This window comes from Rhamphochromis longiceps, linkage group LG7 (genome assembly GCF_057381845.1).
Source record: "Rhamphochromis longiceps isolate RC_006_pf linkage group LG7, R_longiceps_female_GT1.1, whole genome shotgun sequence".
In the NCBI taxonomy this organism is placed as follows: domain Eukaryota; kingdom Metazoa; phylum Chordata; class Actinopteri; order Cichliformes; family Cichlidae; genus Rhamphochromis; species Rhamphochromis longiceps.
In genome coordinates, this window is record NC_140563.1 from 680,161 (window position 1) to 702,418 (window position 22,258).

Consider the following 22,258-nt stretch of genomic DNA (forward strand, 5'->3'; position numbering starts at 1 on the left):
ACATTTATATGCATTTGTCTGGTTTCCCCATTCATTCCTATTTGTGTACATTTTCCTTTGCATGCCCCTCCCTCCATTCAATCCTTGTGTATTTGTTCTTCAGTCAGTTTTCTTTGCCCACGCCAGGTCGTCCGATCGAGGTTTCTGCCCAGTCAGCTGTTCGATTAATCTCTCCATGGATCTCCAAAAGCCCAGCTGGTCCAGCGGATAGTTGCACCAACCTGGGAAGGATAGAAGCCAGGGGAGGAAACGATTAAAGTGCAAGACGTAAAATGATAAAAGCAAACAGCAGCAGGACAGGGAAGGGATGCAAGCAGTGTCACAGGTATGCATTTGTCTGGGGCCTGTTCACTTCTTGGCCGGGTTGACCGCTACGCGCAAATAAGATGGCAGGTCTGGACTGCAGCAGTCGATGTGTAAGTGTTGTCACGATCATTTTGTTCTGGCTAAATATTTCCACACTGTGTGGGCTGTCTTTGCTGTCTGCATCCCTGTGGATCATTAAATGGTTTTAACTACTGGTATCAGGATCACCCAGAAGTTCTCCACTCAGGACATCTCCAGGAGCCACGTCTCAGACTGAAAAACAATCTCGTCCTGAAGCCCGCAGTCCAAAAACTGAGTCGATGGTCGTTCTTCTTTAAAACAGCCCAAATACCCAATCTAGTTCCTGTTACTGACAGCTGCACTCAGCAACCACCTTGTTAGGTACACCTGTTCGTCTGTTAACACAGATCCCTAATCACCCAATCACACGGCAGCATCTTTTAGACCAAGACAAAATGCTCAAGTTCAAACTGTAAGAAAGAGTGAGCAGATGTGCTCCTCTGTTTCACACACTGCTGGGATTTTCCCACAGAACAATCTCTAGGGTTTACAGAGAATACCCTGAAACAGTGAAAGCATCCAGACAGCAGCAGTTTTCTAGGAAAAAATTACTTTTGGAGGTCAGAGGTCAGTGGAGAGTGGCCGGGCTGCTTCAAGCTGAGGCAGGACGGCTGCAGTAACTCAAATAATCACTGATTACAACCAAAATATGCAGAAGAGCATCGCTGAACGCACAACATGTTGAACCCTGAGGGAGATAGGACCACAGCAGCATCTCTGAGGAATGTTTCCTGCTCCTTGTTGAATCCACCACACGAAGTATCAGGGCAGTTTAGAGGGCAAAAGAGGACTGATGTATAAAGCACTTTGTGGAGTCAAGCAGCACATTTACCTAATCACGTGTCCGGTGAGTGGATGTCACGTCTGAAGATCTGAGTTAGTGGCAGTAGCCAAATGACGAAAATCGTCTTTTCAGGTTCTTTGTTTCCTTCTTTTTTCCTCCACGTGTAATTTCCTGTCCCCTCTGATCTGATTATGCACTGACAACATTTACAGGGGTGAAGGTTTGAACATGTTTAGTCCTATTAACACGTGGGAACACGTGGGAACACATGCTCGCTCAGTGTCGTCGCTCACAGTGTCGTCGCTCTCGTGCCGTTTACAGAATCTGAACAGCTGTGAATGTTTCTTAGACTATCACGCTGCAGATGGATGCAGGCCAAAGTACACGGAGTATGAATGCATGGCTGTACAGTAGTCTGTGAATACGCGTGACTGCTGTGAAACAACATGCCTATGCAGAGGGCACACAGTCCCGTGACACCTGAGATGAAATCCATTTCATCATTTCAGCCAAAGACACAAACTCGTATCTAAACTCTAAAAGTCGATCGCACAGAGACACGAAGACAGCACAAAGACCCACACGGACGTTGTGTACTTGTGCTGCACTTGTGTGATGTGTTTGCATAGGGTTCTTGCAATAGCTGCAGGGATGCGTGCACGCGCGTCCCTGCGGTGACCTTCTCTCGGCTGGAAGACGTTGAAGCAGCCAGAGGTTGTGTTTGATTTCACTCTCCGCTGTCTGTCGCTCGATGTCTTCCTCCACCACACTCCTTTTTTATTCCTCCAAATCCCTGCCTCCCACCCCCCCTCTCCCCCGTTCCTCCTCTGTCCTCAGCCCCCCCCCCCCACCTGTGAAGTCCTATTTGTTAGAACAGACAGCAGGTTAGCATTAAATATACATGGGGATTGTCAGCCGGTGGCGAGCACAAAGGCAACTAGGCGAGCCCCAGCGGAATCCAAGCCAGGCCCAGGCAGCCGGGCTCGGGGAGCGGGGGGCCGTCGCCGTCCCCCGTGGGCCCCTCTACCCCACCAGCCCACCACACACACACACACACACACACACACACACACACACACACACACACACACACACACACACACACACAGGTTAGAAACCAAAGAGAAGGTCAAAGAGACTAGCACACAGATGCTGGAGTATGCAGATGTACGCAGTGTGTGTGTACAGACACACAAGTCTGCCACCCCCCTCAGCTCACCCACACTCACACACTCACATCTGTCGTCCACTGGGGCGCAGGGTGATGTACAAGCTGAATCCCCCTCGAGTATCCTCCCCTCTCTCCCCCTCTCACCCAGATGCAGGCAGAATACTGAATCTGTGAGCGAGGCCTCGTCTCTGCAGAGCCACACGCACGCAAACGCTTTCTTTTAGTTATTTATAAGAATCACACAGACACATCCGCCATCTCATCCGAATCTGCAGAGAGCCGCACGGGAAATTATTCTGCAGCTTCAACGATGGCGATCTAAAATGGCCGCCCACGACGATCGCACTGACAAACGGTCGAGGGTGACGAGGAAGGTTTGGGTTTGCTGATAGATGTAAAAATAAAGGGAGGACATTAGTCAGGGGTTTGGTCGTCTGGCGTCGCGTGATCTGTTCTTCGGTGCACGAGGAGGCCGAGCTCGCTCACACGGACGATGTCACATACTTGCAAACATATGGCGACTGTACAGTCCAGCTGTGTTCCTGTCCTGGCATCTTTCAGCATGTATCCCACGCTGCCGGGAGGATGGCAGGTTTGTGAACAACAGGAAATCTGGGGCCGGACGTCCCAACAACAGTGGAGGACGTTTTTACACGGATCTGTCATTTATAAGACTCAGCCTCACATCGTACAGGGAGTGTAGAATTATTAGGCAAATGAGTATTTTGTCCACATCATCCTCTTCATGCATGTTGTCTTACTCCAAGCTGTATAGGCTCGAAAGCCTACTACCAATTAAGCATATTAGGTGATGTGCATCTCTGTAATGAGAAGGGGTGTGGTCTAATGACATCAACACCCTATATCAGGTGTGCATAATTATTAGGCAACGTCCTTTCCTTTGGCAAAATGGGTCAAAAGAAGGACTTGACAGGCTCAGAAAAGTCAAAAACAGTGAGATATCTTGCTGAGGGATGCAGCAGTCTCAAAATTGCAAAGCTTCTGAAGCGTGATCATCGAACAATCAAGCGTTTCATTCAAAATAGTCAACAGGGTCGCAAGAAGCGTGTGGAAAAACCAAGGAGCAAAATAACTGCCCATGAACTGAGAAAAGTCAAGCGTGCAGCTGCCAAGATGCCACTTGCCACCAGTTTGGCCATATTTCAGAGCTGCAACATCACTGGAGTGCCCAAAAGCACAAGGTGTGCAATACTCAGAGACATGGCCAAGGTAAGAAAGGCTGAAAGACGACCACCACTGAACAAGACACACAAGCTGAAACGTCAAGACTGGGCCAAGAAACATCTCAAGACTGGTTTTTCTAAGGTTTTATGGACTGATGAAATGAGAGTGAGTCTTGATGGGCCAGATGGATGGGCCCGTGGCTGGATTGGTAAAGGGCAGAGAGCTCCAGTCCCACTCAGACGCCAGCAAGGTGGAGGTGGAGTACTGGTTTGGGCTGGTATCATCAAAGATGAGCTTGTGGGGCCTTTTCGGGTTGAGGATGGAGTCAAGCTCAACTCCCAGTCCTACTGCCAGTTTCTGGAAGACACCTTCTTCAAGCAGTGGAACAGGAAGAAGTCTGCATCCTTCAAGACAAACATGATTTTCATGCAGGACAATGCTCCATCACACGCGTCCAAGTACTCCACAGCGTGGCTGCAAGAAAGGGTATAAAAGAAGAAAAACTAATGACATGGCCTCCTTGTTCACCTGATCTGAACCCCATTGAGAACCTGTGGTCCATCATCAAATGTGAGATTTACAAGGAGGGAAAACAGTACACCTCTCTGAACAGTGTCTGGGAGGCTGTGGTTGCTGCTGCACGCAATGTTGATGGTGAACAGATCAAAACACTGACAGAATCCATGGATGGCAGGCTTTTGAGTGTCCTTGCAAAGAAAGGTGGCTATATTGGTCGCTGATTTGTTTTTGTTTTGTTTTTGAATGTCAGAAATGTATATTTGTGAATGTGGAGATGTTATATTGGTTTCACTGGTAAAAAGAAATAATTGAAATGGATATATATTTGTTTTTTGTTAAGTTGCCTAATAATTATGCACAGTAATAGTCACCTGCACACACAGATATCCCCCTAAAATAGCTAAAACTAAAAACAAACTAAAAACTACTTCCAAAAACATTCAGCTTTGATATTAATGAGTTTTTTGGGTTCATTGAGAACATGGTTGTTGTTCAATAATAAAATTATTCCTCAGAAATACAACTTGCCTAATAATTCTGCACTCCCTGTATATCTGACAGCCTGACAGAGACACGGGCTGATTCCCCTGCACGACTCTACGAGAACGTCGAGGAATCTGAGCAGACACATGAGTGACCGTCCTGTCACGAGACAGTAGCAGTCACGTCTGCCCCTCTGATACGGAGCTCAGCATCATACCGGTGGTAATGCAGTAATACGTCTCGTGCGGCGACACGTGGTGGATGCGGTGGTGTTTCCGTGGCAACACCAGATGCCAGTCCTGGAGCAGCGTGACCCATCGCGGGAGGCCAAAGTAGGAGTGGCTCCACTTGTGAATCTGATTGGTTAGCGTGACGAAAACCGCCAGGGCGAAGACGTAGCAATCCCAGGGGTAGGATTCCAGCAAGGCCTCTGAAAGGTGACAACAGACACAAAGAAAGAAGACGAGGGAAAGTTAATGGAATAATTGATCAAAGTGTTCAGTGTAATGAAGGAGCAGGACTCCCACAGAGATGCTGAACCTCGGAGGTGCTGAAGAGCCTGAAAGGAGAGGATGAAACATACTTTATCTAAAGAAGATGTTAGCAATGGTTAGCATGATGTTTCCAATCAGACGACGAACAGATGACTGCACACATTCTGCCACACTGCAGGCACCAGGTCAGGGGTGAGGAAGTAAGCAGTCTACACTCAAAGAAGGAAACGAGGCCATGTTTCCTGTTCTTTACTGAGCACCTAACTTCCTGCTGGTGTTTAAACGTAACTATGAATCATTAAACATTAACCCTTTAAGACCTACCATAGAACCAAGTCCGCCAGAGCTTATATTATATGTTTACATGCTGTGGAGCCATTTTCGGGAGCATTTCAAGTTGCTATACATCAATACAACCATTATAGCCCAAATTTTAATAATATGTCTGCATTAGGTGCATAGTGATTACATAAATTGCAAAAAAGTGCAATAAACTACAAAAAAATTGAAAATCGTTTTTGCTTTTTTAACATATATTTGTAGTTAGAGAAATTTAAGAGGCTTATCCCTCAAAACTGTAAATACAAAAAAGTTGCACAAAATAGTTTCCCACCACAGGAAATTTATTTTGAGTGTCTTAATAGTTTTATTTTTGAAATACACCAATTTTTATATACTGCAGGAAAAACGAAAATAAATATTATACAACAAATTTGCAAAAAAGCAGCATATGCATCAAAATAAACTATTTCCAGCAGTGCAATATGAGTCCTAAGCATCCCAGAAATGACACAGAAAGTCATAAAGTCAAACATAACTTTTAAAAGCACCAGTATAGGCTCATGAGGCCCTGATGGTAAAAAACTACATTTCCGTGAAAATGACGTCACTTCCAGTTTTGGGCAGGTCATGGCGGACATGCGAAAGTTCGAGCTGATGGACGTAGGAAGTGTTACAAACAGCTGATCGGATCAGCAAAGCGTGTTTCTGGAATATTATGTTTTTGTTGCTGCAAGTGCTTTTTATGATGTTTTTGCAAAGCTGTATGTGGAAGGAAACTGTGACCGAGGACAAGCTGATGGCATAAGATGCAAGTACAACTCCTCCGGTTTCATATGCTTACGCGGTTCCGGTTCTACCGGGATTTAAAAATAGTTACGCACAACAGAGCGTGCCCGCTCCGACCGGCTTTAAAGGGTTAAAGAACTTCTGAGGCTCAGGATACACGTCACACCTGCACAGGTATGGAGGGAGCGACCCGAGCGCTGCTGGCTTTGTATGCGAAGGCTGGGGAACGAAGGTAACACAAAGTCACAGTGAAACACAGTAAAAGGTCACTGAAAGCTGTCAACCAATGGGATGAGAGAGCACTTCAAAAAATATGGAGTACTTTTATTGAGAAATATCTGGTGTGATGTTAATTTGCACCAAGTAAGAGGTAACCTGCTGAGTCCCATTTATTCATTCTTAGCCTGAACTCTAACAGGAGCGGAGTCACCATCAAACAGTCGACATTAGCTGAGATGTTATATGACAAGTGACCATCTTTATTCTGAATATCACGCTCTGCAGTGTCAAACTCCACGTGCAGCCCAGTCTGATGTCAGGAGCAGTAAAACTCCTGGAAACCTCCGAATCTCTCCTCTCAGCGAGAACTGTAAAAAGGTGCATTTTGATTTCACATTTGAACGTTTAATGAGCCGTGCATTTACAAAATGATGTTGAAGACTTTCAGTTATTCTTTGTGGTGCTACAAAGGAAAAAACAGCTTTCAGTGCAGCTTTTGGAAGTATAGAATAGAATAGAATTCAACTTTATTGTCATTGCACATGCACAGGTACAGGGCAACGAAATGCAGTTTGCATCCATCCAGAAGTGCTTTAGTGATATAGATATATTACAATATATATTAGCAATAATATAGATATGTGAGTATATTACAGAAATGGGTCTATTATGGTATGTTATAATGTACACGGTATGAAGTATGTTGTGAATATTCTATAACTAAGTATGTAAAGGCTGTAGTGAGTACAAGCTATGTACAGGCTATGAACAGGATATAAATATGAAAAACTATACAGAATATGAAATAAATAACTTTACAGAATCTGGGATATACAGCTATACAGAAATGGGAACTATGCAAGTTGTAAACAGTTGTAGGATTAAAAATTATCGAATGTACAGAATGATTATTTACACAGAGCTATACAGTAGTGCAGTTAAGATAAGTGAGGGTGTAGATAGTTTCTACAGAGGCTATAAAGTGCTGGTGGTTGTGAGTGGTGGTTCAGTCCATGTTATTATTGTGTTTGAGGGTACAGTTGTCCATTGTGGGTGTGTGTATGTTCAGTCCATGAGTTTAACGTGGGTCAGATGTCAGGAGGCAGAGTTCAGGAGTCTGACAGCTGTGGGGAAGAAGCTGTTCCGGTACCTGGTGGTCTTAGTCTAAGTCTAAGTCTAGGTCTAAGTAAAGGGTGAAATTAAAAGTATCTGATGCTGACTCAGTGACAACACTACATAAATCACAGAAACGGGTTAGCGATGTCTTTTTTCCCTTTCTCGGCCCTCTGTGATGTCAGCAGGATTGGATACACTGAATCTGGTCAGGCACACAGCACTGAAAGCACAGACGCTCCATCATTGTTTTACAACGAGCAGCCAATCAAAAGAAAGTTGGATTAACTGGAGGGGGGCTCAAAGGAAGATGTTTATCTCAGCCTCGCCGAGCCTCGCTCGATCGTGGAAAGCTGTCCCACACTAACTGCAGCTGGACATGCGTCCCCTTTGATGCAAACTCTGACCCAAAGACAACGACAGACACCGGTGGACTGATAACACTACAGCTGATTAATCAGACGTCCTGACCGCGGCCACGCACTCGCCTATAACAAGCATTTTGTCATCGGTAGCTGAAAACTGTTTACGGAGTCAGCGCTGATTTGAGCTGACAGCTGACAAACATGTCAGGACTCACACAGAAGCAGCTGCGCACAACATTTCTGACAATAATGAATGCATGAACAGTATAAGGATGCGCACAGCCTCCATGAACGTGTGAGTCTGGTTTGTCAGCTGATAGCTCTCGGTCTTCCTGTGACTTACAGCTGTCCTCTCTCTGTCCGTCTCCATGCCTTGTCCCTTGTCTTTGGTGAAAACTACAATCTCTTGACCCCAGTTCAAGTGCAGACATGACAGCTGGAGATGTCACCTCGCGCTTTTCAGATTTCCCCGTCTACCTCTGTCTCCGTCTTTGTCTGGTGACCGCTCGACACTGCGAGGAGCTCGACATGACAGGTTTAGATGTCATCTCACCGCTACGCGACCCTCCGCTGCCCCTGCGCGCTCTCTCGCTTCCTCTGTTCTCCGTGCGCTCTCGCCCTCGAACGCTTAGCTGCGACCTCTTAAGGCGCGGACATGACAGGTGTGGATGTCACTGCGTCCGTTTGGTGACCTCTTGACTCCCTGTGGTGTGTGACATGACAGGTGTGGATGTCACCTACAAGTGGACCTCACTGTTGCTGCCTCTAATCTCTCCTCCCTCTCGCCTCATGCACGGATCCCTCCTGTGGACAAGCAGCTGAACTTTTAACATTTTCATTCTTTTGGTTTCAGACGATTTGTTAAAGTCTGACTCCCCTTAAACGTACCGATGATCTTTTACAGACACTTACACCGTTCAAACACAATAACACTTTTAACCTTTACTTTCTTTTGACATTTCTGGTTAGTTTTACATCTAATCTCTAATATCATGTCAATAACTCAAATGTATTTTGCTCATGCACGGTAGAGCTAAGTTAGGAAAGCTAAAGCATTTATTTCTTCTGAATGGAGACTTTTTAAAAAGGGATGTTTTGCACATCAACACTTACCAGACCCTCACAAACACCTGCTGAGATAATAATGACGCAGGACTGTTTAAGAAAGGCCATCAAATCAAAGTTTTATGTTTATACTCCGAGAAACCACAGTAAAGGTACCCAAAAGAACTGGAAAACTACTGAATACGTGTGCACAGGAGGGATATGGCCTATACTGGATAAATGATGTTAAATATGGAGCTGCCAGGCAGGAGCAGACGTGCACAGAGTCATGGATGTAGTGAAGGAGACTATACAGAGGGTTGGTGTGACAGGAAGGAGGTAGGAAGATGGTAAGATGGAGGTAGATGGTAAAAATGGTAAATGGCCTGTATTTATATAGTGCTTTACCAGTCATTAAGGACCCCAAAGCGCTTTACATATCCAGTCATCCACCCATCCACACACACATTCACACACTGGTGATGGCAGCTACATTGTAGCCACAGCCACCCTGGGGCGCACTGACAGAGGCGAGGCTAGATGGTAGATGATGTGCTGTGGCGATCCCTAAAAGTAGCAGCCAGAAGCAGGAGTAGTAGCAGCAGTACTAGCAGCAGTACTAGCAGCAGTAGTAGCAGCAGTACTAGCAGCAGTACTAGCAGCAGTAGTAGCAGCAGTACTAGCAGCAGTACTAGCAGCAGTACTAGCAGCAGTAGTAGTAGTATTATTTAGGGTTTTATGCGAATGTAACAACTCGATCGTTGTCTTTTATGTTCTAAAGCATATAGTTAGTCCTGGACCAGGTGACCCTGAATCCTCCCTTAGTTATGCTATTTTGGTCGACGGCAAAATATCTATAATCCACTTTAATAGTAGAAGTTTATATGCAAATTTTCACAAAATAAGGGAATATTTAAGCAAATTTACACATCCATTCAGTGTGATTGCAGTATCTGAAACATGGATTAATAAACAGAAAGGAGAGGACTTTGTAATAGATGGATATGAATTAAATCTTACAAATAGAAAGAATAAGAATGGCGGTGGTGTGGCCTTGTTTGTGGATAAAAATTTAAAATACAAGATGGTAGAAAAAATGACGATGGCGGTAGATAATATATTAGAGTGTGTAACAATAGAAATTAGTATGGGAAAAGAGAAAAATGTCATTGTAAGCTGTATATATAGAACACCAGGTTCTAATATTGAAATTTTTAAGGAGTGGGTAGATAAAACATTCATTAGGACAAATCAAAAAGTCATGTTCATTTGTGGGGATTTTAACATAGATCTACTAAATCCAAACAAGCAGAGAGCGACAGAGGAATTTATTAATACAATGTATAGCTTGGGACTTTTTCCAGTGATCACTAAGCCCAGCAGGATTACAGCACAGTCGGCAACCCTAATAGACAATATATTTACTAATGAAATAGAAAATAGAACCATAAGTGGTCTCCTAATTAATGACATCAGTGATCATCTACCTGTTTTTATAGTGTATAACAGCAATTACAGGAAGGTTAAACAGCAAAACACAATAAAATACAAACGAGTGAGAACAGAAGAGTCAATAAACGCATTCAAAAGTGATTTACTCAAGCAAGAATGGGAGATGCTGTATAAGGAAAAAAATATTGATAAAGCTTATGAGATTTTTTTAGGAAAATTTAAACTGTTATATAATAGTCATTGCCCAGTAAAGAAATATAGTAAAAAACAAAAATATGCAGAGTGCCCATGGATTACAAAAGGATTGCAAAATGCATGTAAGAAGAAAAATACCTTATACAGAGAATTTATAATGAACAGAAGCACAGAAGCTGAAAATAAATACAAGAAATATAAAAATAAATGAACGAGTATTTTAAGGTCATGTAAAAAGGAATACTATGAAAAATTACTGATTATGAATAAAAATAATATTAAAGGGATCTGGAAAACATTAAATACCATCATCAAAAAGGGCTCGGGGCAGGCAGACTATCCTTCGTATTTCGCAAATAATGATAGAAATATTACTAATATGAGCGATGTGGTAAATGAGTTCAATAAATTCTTTGTAAGTGTTGGGCCAGACTTGGCTGAAACAATTCCTGATATAACAGATTCTGTAGAGAAAGAAACCAGACTCATTGACCGCAATCCTCATTCAATGTTCTTAACGGCAGTAGAAGAAAAGGAAATCATTGATATTGTTGGGAAATTACAAACAAAAAACTCTACAGACTCTGACGACATTGATATGGAAATCGTTAAGAGAGTGTTAGAGGGCATTTCCAAACCCTTAACACACATTTGCAATTTGTCCTTACAAACTGGTACATTCCCAAAACAAATGAAAACAGCTAAAGTAACACCACTGTTTAAAAATGGTGACAGACACCAATTCACAAATTATAGGCCTGTCTCTCTACTTTCTCAATTTTCAAAAATACTGGAAAAAGTCTTTAGTAATAGACTTGAGAAATTTATAGATAAACACAAAATAATAATGGATAGTCAGTATGGTTTCAGATCAAATAGATCAACATCATTGGCATTAATGGAACTGATCGAAAATATCACCAACAATATAGATAAAAGACAATGTATAGTTAGTGTATTCATTGACCTAAAAAAAGCTTTTGACACAATTAATCATGACATATTACTTGATAAACTGGAGTACTACGGCATTAGAGGAGTGGTGTTAGAATGGGTAAAGAGTTATTTGAGAGACAGGCAGCAATTTGTGAAAATTGGGGAATATCAATCAGAGTGTATGGACATTGTTTGTGGAGTTCCGCAGGGGTCAGTATTGGGACCAAAGCTGTTTATCCTCTATATCAGGGGTGCTCACACTTTTTCCGCATGTGAGCTACTTATAAAATGACCAAGTCAAAATGATCTACCCACTACAAAAATCCAAAACATATACTTATTTATAAATATATTGAGGATTCTTTATATCTACAATGTATATACATGCATAACCGCAATATCCAATATTTCACAACACAATTAACTATGTAAATTTTTTGTCATTACCTGAGTTTACTCTGATGACTTGCACTGAATTGAATCAGCCAGGGATGCATAGTCCGGACAGTAGCTGCTGACGGCCAGGTTTAAGAGAAAAAACCGAGAGCTAAAAATTGGAGTTAACTCGCTGACTAGCTTGTCAGTTTTACTACACTTCGCGCCGCTGTTTGCGCATGCGCAGCGACCTAAGCGTCAGAAAAAATCTGCTGTCATCTGACTGGCTTCCCTGTATCAATCAAGTGACGGGATGGATGATAGGCTGGCATCTATTTTTTTAATGCCATGCGATCTACCAGTACTACCTTTGCGATCGACTGGTCGATCGCGATCGACGTATTGAGCACCCCTGCTCTATATCAATGATATATGCAGAACATCAGATATACTACAGTTTATTCTATTTGCAGATGATACAAATATTTTTTGTGCTGGAGAGAACTTACAGCAGCTTTTGGAAATTGTCACACAAGAAATGATTAAACTGAAAACATGGTTTGATAGAAATAAGCTATCATTAAATTTGGAAAAAACTACATTCGGAAATTGTAAAAAAGATGCAGGAGCAAAATTATTAGTAAACAATGTTGAAATAGAGCAAGTTTCGGATACAAAATTTCTGGGTGTGATAATAGATAACAAAATCTGCTGGAAACCTCACATAAAGCATATACAAGCCAAACTGTCAAGAAGCATCTCCGTACTAAGTAAAGTTAAATATTTTTTGCCTTCCAAATCACTCCGGGTACTTTATTGTTCACTTATATTGCCATATTTGGAATACTGTGTGGAAATTTGGGGAAACACATATAAAACTGCACTTCAACCAATATGTAAAATTAAAAAAAAAGCAATCAGGATGATTAATAAAGCAGGATTTAGAGACCATACTAACATCATGTTTTTGAAATTAAAAATACTGAAGTTTATGGATCTTATAAAATATAAAACTGCAAAAATTATGTACAAGGCCAGATACAATATGTTACCAGGAAATATACAGAGGATGTTCTATGACAGAGAAGGAGACTATGAATTGAGGGGGAAATTGAATCTAAGGATTCTTAAAGCACGGTCAAAGGTTAAAACCTTTTGTGTCACTATTTATGGGGTAAAACTGTGGAATAGTTTTACTATAGATCTACAGCAATGCTCAGGAATTAGTAAGTTCATGAAAATACTTCGAAAACTGATTTTGGAAGAATATGATACCGATAAAGATGATCACCCATTGTATGTATAAAAATATCAAATTATATCCAAATTATATCAATCACGGTAGCCAAGTTTATATAGGTTCTCCTCGTGTATCGTGTGGAGTATGTGATGATGGGAATTAGGTGAATTATGTGGGATCAATAAGATGTTGAGCAGGGGTAGGAATTAATAAGTATGTTCATACTTCTTCCTACTCCTTTTCAGACCAAACATTGTTACATCATGTCAGACGATTTTGTTTTATTTCATTATATATTTTTTGTTTATCTGAACACATACGTGTGTGTGTATATCTACATATATATTCGTATCTGTAAATGAAAATATATGTAGTGTGTATATATTGTTTTTTGTTTTATATGTCTGAAACAAATAAAGATACAATACAAAAATACAATACAATAGGTGTAGCCTGCTGAAGGACTCCCATGATGCACTGGGTGTTTCTTCTTCACTCACTATGTGTTAACAGACCTCTCTGCATTGAATCATATCTGTTATTAACCTCTGTCTCTCTTCCACAGCATGTCTTTATCCTGTCTTCCTTCTCTCACCCCAACCAATCACAGCAGATGGCCCCGCCCCTCCCTGAGCCTGGTTCTGTTGGAGGTTTCTTCCTGTTAAAAGGGAGTTTTTCCTTCCCACTGTCGCCAAAGTGCTGCTCATAGGGGGTCATATGATTGTTGGGTTTTTCTCTGTACCTATTATTGTAGGATCTACCTTACAATAACAGGCGACTGTTGTTATATAAATAAATTTGTATAAATAGAATTGAACAAATAGAAACAGACTTGTTTCGTGCATGCATTTCTTTTCCTCTGAATGTATGAATGAATAGAATAGAATAGAATTCAACTTTATTGTCATTGCACATGCACAGGTACAGGGCAACGAAATGCAGTTTGCATCCATCCAGAAGTGCTTAGTGATATAGATATATTACAATATATATTAGCAATAGCATAGATATGTAAGTATATTACAGAAATGGGTCTATTATGGTATGTTATAATGTACACGGTATGAAGTATGTTGTGAATATTCTATAACTAAGTATGTAAAGGCTGTAGTGAGTACAAGCTATGTACAGGATATAAATATGAAAAACTATACAGAATATGAAATAAATAACTTTACAGAATCTGAGATATACAGCTATACAGAAATGGGAACTATGCAAGTTGTAAACAGTTGTAGGATTAAAAATTATCGAATGTACAGAATGATTATTTACACAGAGCTATACAGTAGTGCAGTTAAGATAAGTGAGGGTGTAGATAGTTTCTACAGAGGCTATAAAGTGCTAGTGGTTGTGAGTGGTGGTTCAGTCCATGTTATTATTGTGTGTTTGAGGGTACAGTTGTCCATTGTGGGTGTGTGTATGTTCAGTCCATGAGTTTAACGTGGGTCAGATGTCAGGAGGCAGAGTTCAGGAGTCTGACAGCTGTGGGGAAGAAGCTGTTCCGGTACCTGGTGGTCTTAGTCCGGAGGCTCCTGTGGCGCCTCCCAGAGGGCAGGAGGGTGAAGAGTCCATGTGATGGGTGACTGGGGTCTTTGATGATTTTCCCAGCCCTTTTCAGACACCGCTTCCTGTAGATGTCTTTTATGGCAGGAAGTGGTGCTCCGGCGATGCGCTGGGCAGTTTTCACGACCCTCTGCAACGCCTTCACTGGTACTTTGTTATTTCGTTTCCTATCCAGCTACCTCGGTTTATCACTTTATCAGACATGCACAGTGCTAGATGCTTGGGAGCAGCTTAACCTCACAGCACGGTAGCTAACCTAGCCTTTAACCCAACTAACTGATGTCAACTCCCCTCCGCTCCTCCCATCAGTGACCTTTCAGCTCAACTTGTAGTGTAGACATGACAGGTGGAGATGTCACCTCCTCAATAACAGCTTGCTCAGTTTCTCCTGCTGATCTTCCTCCTCCAGTCCCTCCCACCTCTTGCCCTGCAGCTGTAAGGTCAGTGCACATGATCACCTGCCCTATGCTTTTCCTTAACTTCCATTAGTCTGGCACCTTGCAGTACTAAGGCACAGCTACAAACTGTTTGACACTGTAGCTGACCTTCTGAAGTCCTTGCATTTTCATCGCCAGTTTGAGGTTTAATTGTAGGAAGTTAGCTCAAACGTCTACAATGTTACACCCTCGAGCTTCTCAGGATAATAAGAATGGCAATGATGATTTTCTTTTCTACACAGGAAGCAAAAGAAGAATATTTAAGGCTATGACACACTGAGGTTTCCAAACAGCAGCTGTCTGTGTCCATCCTGGGCTTCCTTCACCTGATCAGATCGACAAATCCCAGCCAGTTGGTTGGTTGGTGAATGTTTGGTTCATCCAATCTGAAAGAAGGGCTAAAATGACTTTCCACTTGTTGGTTTACCTTTCTTCTTTCACTGAAGAAATACTCATCTTTTTTCTTGGTTGTTTTCAGACACTACTACTACAGATAGACTTTAAAGTTCTGATGCTGGCCTATAAAGCTCTGAATGGTTTAGGACCAAAATACATCAGTGACCTCCTGACCCAGTATGAACCTTCCAGATCCCTCAGGTCATCTGGATCCGGTCTTTTATCAGTTCCCAGAGTCAGAACCAGACACGGAGAAGCTGCATTCAGCTTTTATGCTCCTTATATCTGGAACAAACTCCCAGAAAGCCTCAGATCAGCTGAAACACTCAGTTTATTTAAATCCAGGTTGAAGACTCACCTGTTCACAGCTGCATTTGAATAAAGCACCAAATCCACACTTTAAGCTTAAAATTCAAAACTTACATTTAACTACTGATTTTATCTACTGTTCTGATTTTATCTGTTTTGATTTTATATACTGTTGTTTGTTTGTTTGTTTGTTTGTTTGTTTGTTTGTTTGTTAATTAGTTAGTTAGTTTATTTGCTTGTTTTATTCAATTTTAAATCATGCTTTTTATTTGTTCTTGTTTCTAATGTCTCTGTAAAGCACTTTGAATCACCTTGTTGTTGAATTGTGCTATACAAATAAACTTGCCTTGCCTTGCCTTGCCTTACAGAGATAGTGGGCACAAAGGGGAGAGAGGGCTTTTGCTGTGGCTGCACCCAGACTGTGGAACAGTTTACCTCCTCACATCAGATTCTCCACAAGCCTAGGAACTTTTAAAACTGCTCTTAAAACTCACCTCTTCTCATTGGCTTTTAGCAAGGTTTAACTTACTGTTTTAACTTATTGTTTTATCAGTGAGGTGTTTTATGTACTTGCGTTTTATTGTATTTTATATTTGTAATTTATTGTACAGCACTTTGGTCAGCCTTGGTTGTTTTTAAATGTGCTTTATAAATAAACTTGACTTGACTTGACAAAGATATGATGGAGCAAAGAAGGAGCTCCCAGCTCTTTCTAGTCTAGTGTTGACACTAAAACTACATGTGCCAAGATTCTGCCAATCCATCACATTCATGCTGATTTAAACACCAGTTAGATTAGGGGATGGCGTGCTCCATCAAGTCCTCCATCAGCAGCAGCGTCCATGTTCTAAGGACCCTACTGACCATCAGGTCACCAGTTCTGATAGATGGTGGCATTCGTGCAGACTGGTTACAGAACTGCTGTTCTCGTTATTGACCAACCTTTATCACATCTAAGATGTGCCCACAGCTGCTAGCAGATATTTACAGGAAACTGACTCGCCCAGCAACAAGAGCACAGCTCAAACAGTGACTGCGATAGTGCAGAGATCTGTGTCTCTGCAGCCGGTATAAGCAGATGTGTGATTTACCTGGTGTGTAAGTGAGGAACTTGTAGGCCATGTGAGCCAGCGGTAGGATGGGGATCATGCAGTTATCGCCATTGGTTTCGATGAAGTCGTGGCGAGTGATGGCAGTCGGATCGATGTGGTGCTCCCTGAATGGTCGAAGAAATGCCTGCAAAGAAAAGAAATGAATAAAACTATTCTCAGTCTAAGCTCCGACGAGTTTCTGCTCGTACAACAACTGGCTTTAGAGGGAGGACTTTATTTAAACCATCATTATCTTATTTTTATATGAAATGAAAAATACTGAAGTGGTGGCCTTTCCAAATCAAAGTAATCCACACAGATCCCAAACTAGACTCTGCTCGCTGTTCCTGCCTCAGCAGCTGCACATCCGCCCGATCCTGACTGAGAAGTGCGGATATCAGTGAATCTACAGGCCAATCCATCCACTTCAGTTGTATGTTGTTCTGTATGCACTTTGTAACTCGCAACAGCTAGCAGGAGAACTAGCGTAGCGTGGAGGAAGATGAAGGTGAGAAAAAGCAGCTCGGAGTTACCGACTGCCGTTTTTATATGTTTGCAAAGCTGTGCAGACGGCGGTGAGTGAGTCGGCGTCACCTAAACGCTTTGGCTTCTTTTGTTTGCTCGTTTTCATGTCAGAGAGACATTTAGTCCATTTGTTTATGGCCAATGACATTTTTATGCACACGACTGCAGCGGAGGTTAAATCAAGATTTGGTTCGACTGCACACTTTTAATCCAAAGGTTTGATTTTATTCATGAACCATTTTGAGAGGCTCAGACGTTGAGATAACAGCGTATTAATAACACAATCATGACATCAGGACACAAATGAATGGAACAGGGTGAAGAGCCGATCTAGTCTGTGCTAAATAAAGGGGCTACAGTTACATGCACTCACAGGCTGAAAGTCATCGTTGGGTTCCTCTAATGAATTTAAATTCACTTTAAACCACAACACAAAACCATGTTTATCCTCTTTACGCCAATGCAGATCAAATACACACACACACACACACTCACTCACACACTTAGTGGTGCTGAGCACCCTGTGCAACCCCAAAGCTCATATCCAGCATCCTAATAAACCACAGAACAGCAGTCAACTTGTGCAAACACACTCATACACATAAATGACCCATGGACACCCCACCAATTCAAAAATGTGTGCTTTAGAACACACACAGACACACACACAGACACACACACCCAGCAAACCCCAGCAGCACTGTGCAGAGGCAGACACCCGTCTGTGAGAGCATGGGGGTCTCAAATGAAAGACTGAATCTGAATCTCAGAAGCACAAAAGAGGACAGAAAGAAACACACCCACATGCACACAGAGGATAAAGGTAATTTATTTCTCTGTGTGGAAAAAGCAAAAAGAGGAAGGTTTGCATGTGTTTGTGCACAGTGCGCATTTATCCGAGTGCGTGTTTGTGTGCAGCCGTCGAAACATCAGCGTGAAAACTCATTATTGTCGGGTTAGCCGCTCGAAACAATCGCACACGCCTATCAGCAGACATCGTCGGTAGGTGCCACTGCAAACGCTGAAACTATCTGTTGATATCCTCACAATTACGTGCCCAGCTCCCTTCTCTACCGCTGCTTCCCCCTCCTCCATCGTCCCCCTCCTCTCACCGCAGCCCTCAGCTAGATGAAAGGCCGGCTAAGCCGCAGAGGTCGTGCCGAGAGGGGCGGCACGGGCGCTCCCAGTTAACGGCGGGCCACCGGTCGCTGCATGTCCTCTAATCCCACACCGTTTAACGGCCTGCCTTGCACGACATCCGTTAATCACCAGCTCACATCGCCCATCGCCCCAGCAACCACCGCTGTCCCACTGCTTGGACGGACACGCCCTTCCACCCCCTTCTTTTTTTGTCCTTCCAACCTCGTCTGCTGTATTTTTTATTAGTTTCTCTCTTTTTTGGGCCCAACCTTACCATCCTTTAATATCGCACTCTTTTTTCCTCCTTCTGTCCTTTAAATAAGAACCGACTTACATCATTCAATTAACTCTCTTTCAATGCTCCAATCAGCCTCACTGGAGAGTTGCCTTGAAAGAGATTTGTTCGTTAACGACACAAGGACAGAAGTAGCGATGCTTTTAAAATATGACTGCACAAGTGAACTAGATGGGGAGAAAGGATCTTAAAACATATATCCCAAAACTGTAAGCACATCTGGCAAATTTCCGTGTGAATCGAGCATCATTGGGAACTAATGAGCGTGACTTTGTCCTCAAAGTGGTGTCATTAGAGGACTGCTAAATCCTTGTTGAGTCAATTAAAGCTCAACGACACGATGACGACAAAAAGCCTCCTAAAGGAAATGTGGAAACGCTACAGGGAAATTGTCGAGCACTTCTTAAACTAGTGTTGCAATTTTAGCACTGCTGAGTAGAGAAAAGGCTTTCTGTAGACTCACAGAAAGAACAAATTGGTGTTACACAATTTCTCCTGGAGAGCAACAACCTCGCAGTGTACTTTGTGCAATAATTCTCGCCCTATTTTGTCTGAACAACAACATATTCCAACTGTGATGTGGACAGAAGCATGCATCATAATGCGCTCTCTGAATGTGTTCGTACACAAGTTTGTACTCCAGATTTTCTTTTTCTTTTAAGCCAAATGCTGATATGATGCATGTACTCCAGAGTACAGCGGGTACTGGCGGGTTACGTTTCCATGAGGACAGCGGCTGACTGACTCCACTAGCTTCCTTACTTTGACGCATTCCTTAACTGACGACTGTTGTTACTTTGTAGCTAAACACACGAAGCCCCATGTTTCACTAATGACACACAGACTAATTCTAGCACCCAACAGCAGTGCTTGTTACTGTAACTGCCATAAAAGCCTTGATTTGAATAAAGTCTTTAATCAAACCACCTGTTTTAAAGAAAAACGTCTTCTTCAGCTGCTCCCACCCACAGACGTTTACTTTACTGGGTCTAAAAATCTAAAGCTACACAAGTCCAAATAAAAGCGTGTGTGTGCAGATGAATGATAACTGTTTAAATCAGGCAGCTACCACACTTTCAACATCAGCAGGAGAGCAGCAGTGACACAAAAACACGACCCACAGTCTGAAATATAAGGTGTGACATGAGACGTGTGGGATGAATTCGATGACCTTCAGTGGGAGCCGGTCTGAGACGAGACACGTTGAACAGCTTGGAGATCAGCGGTACATAAAGTACAGACAACACATGTTTACACAGGTCATCACAGGTAGAGGCGACAGGAAACTGGACATACATCAGCAAAAACAGAATAAAATAACAGAAGGCAAAAATAAAGGACAGCGCCAACTTCTAACGCTCTAATACGGCCGCCATTAGCCTCAGGTGTTCTGAATCACGCTCGTGTTTGATATTCAAACTAACGCTAACCGGGAGCACGGGCCGGCTTTATTCTCAGCCTCACAAATGCAGCAGAGGTGGACGCTTTATTTCCAGCAGACTATTGTCAGCCCTCTGTTCTCTGTAAAGGTCCATTCTTCTCTGCCAGTTAAAGTCTTTATTAGAGGTCTCCTACAGTGTCCAACACACCATGCAAATCTGTGACTGCTGCTGTGCCTTTGGTCCCAGTAACTACCCCAAACCTCAATAAATGCCACATTAGAAATAAACATCACACCAAATAATACCTTCTGCAAACACAACAAGTAACACAGGGATCCTAAAATTACTGTTCAGCATCATCTGATAGTACAGTGCACATATCAAATAAATATTATTAAGGTAGCATCTAAAAATAGAGACATACATTAGGTACAGCCCAAATTACACGAACCATTAGAAATCCTCACATCGAAGTCAAGACTGTCGGTGCTGCAGCTAATCAGATTACACTGAAGTACTGGCAGTAATCTCAAGCCGGAATCCAGCAGGCTGCTGAGCAGAGACATATTTGATTCACACACAACAACAATGCTAATTAATCAATTCATGTTTTTTTTCCTGGTGTGTTTGTGCAATAACTACAGTCATGTATACAGCCTTTCATTTTACACGTTACATTTGAATATGTACTGCATGTAACTACATAACAACATCTGTACCTGTTCGTGGTTTTAAGGTTGGAGCCAAACATCTGTATTTATGTTTAAATACATAATCACCTTGTATGTATAAAGAATACAAGCAGACACGGGATTATTTTAAATGAATTTAAAACAAACATCATTCATTCCTTCGCGTGCACTGCACTGATAGACGACAGCGCTCTACACAGCCAGCCTCCAAGCTGTTACACTCACGAGCTGGTAGCCAACCATGCAAAAATAAGGAGCTGCAACACAACAGTCTACAAATGCAGCACTGTAGTGATGAGGTGTGACAGCCTGCACGTGTCATCATGTTTAACACAAAGCTCAGAAAGACAACGAGGAAACAATGAATGACATGCATGCATCACGCTGGAGACGTGTTTATATAATGTTGTTTGAATCACATTAGAATCTCTAAGTCGTTATAATATCAGTCAAGTACAGCAAATACTGTCTTGTACTACAAAAATACTACAAATTGCATTACAGGTGTTAAGGTGATTCTGGTGTTTGCGGTCATATTTAACTATGATAATAAGTATTTGTAAATAAAACACGTTTGCATATGTTTGCAGTTTTTCAGTCAAAGTAACAAATGGTGTGAACTGCAATCAAAGTGTGAACAATATCAAATTATTATTAATGATGTAGTGATAACATGTGGGACAGTGTGATTAATGCCTACGGTTCTTACAGGGATGCTTCACACATCAGCTTCCATTTTTCACACATTATTTATATATGAATAATTCATAAATACAAGGAACAGTAGATGAAACGCTCCCACACTTCCACTCACTAAATTCACACGCCATTAATCAAAGTTCACATGAACCAATCTGCATGCTGCACCGGATCATACTGATTTTAATTGGATGAAATGAGGATAACCTTTACTCTAATTGGCTGAGAGGAGTGTGTAGATTACTGTAACGCAGCCACATAAATATATGCATACTGTATGTGCACTGTGCGCTGAAAGGTCGTCAATATTCAAGGTGAGACTGTTCACATGTGACCCCGTGTGTGCGCGTGTGTGAGTGCAGTGGACATTACTGCCTACAGGGAAATCGCTTTGTGTTACACTGACATTTAGCTTCAGATCACTACGGAAGTGCAAAGCTGTGGGGACGGGGGCGACTGCTACCACGGTGATGCAGTCCCAGGAAAGCGAAGACACCAACTTTTAACAAAACCTCCAACTGTAAAAACCAAAGAAACCCGTCCCATCTGGCTCGCTGGGATTATTCAGGAAAACTGTACCAAAGCAAGAACGATGCAAAAATAATGGATCTGAGGATGGACGTGTTTTTAAAAAAGGCTTTTTTAAAATACTATCATTTATAAAGGTGCTCTTCTGCACTCATTTCAAATACCAGG

The 22,258-nt window shown here is 42.2% G+C and overlaps 1 protein-coding gene across 1 annotated transcript in view; it reads right to left on the reverse strand.

The window, feature by feature from the left end:
* peds1a (plasmanylethanolamine desaturase 1a) overlaps positions 1 to 22,258 on the reverse strand; it is a 60,454-nt gene that overhangs the window by 291 nt on the left and 37,905 nt on the right. Inside the window, exons 4-6 of the mRNA XM_085411516.1 lie at positions 16,830 to 16,974; positions 4,747 to 4,959; positions 1 to 221 (exon numbers count right to left, since the gene is read on the reverse strand). The exon at positions 1 to 221 is cut by the window's left edge and continues 291 nt beyond it. Of these exons, the coding sequence (XP_085267642.1) occupies positions 100 to 221; positions 4,747 to 4,959; positions 16,830 to 16,974 (480 nt within the window). The 3' untranslated portion in view covers positions 1 to 99. The remainder of the gene's footprint in view (positions 222 to 4,746; positions 4,960 to 16,829; positions 16,975 to 22,258) is intronic.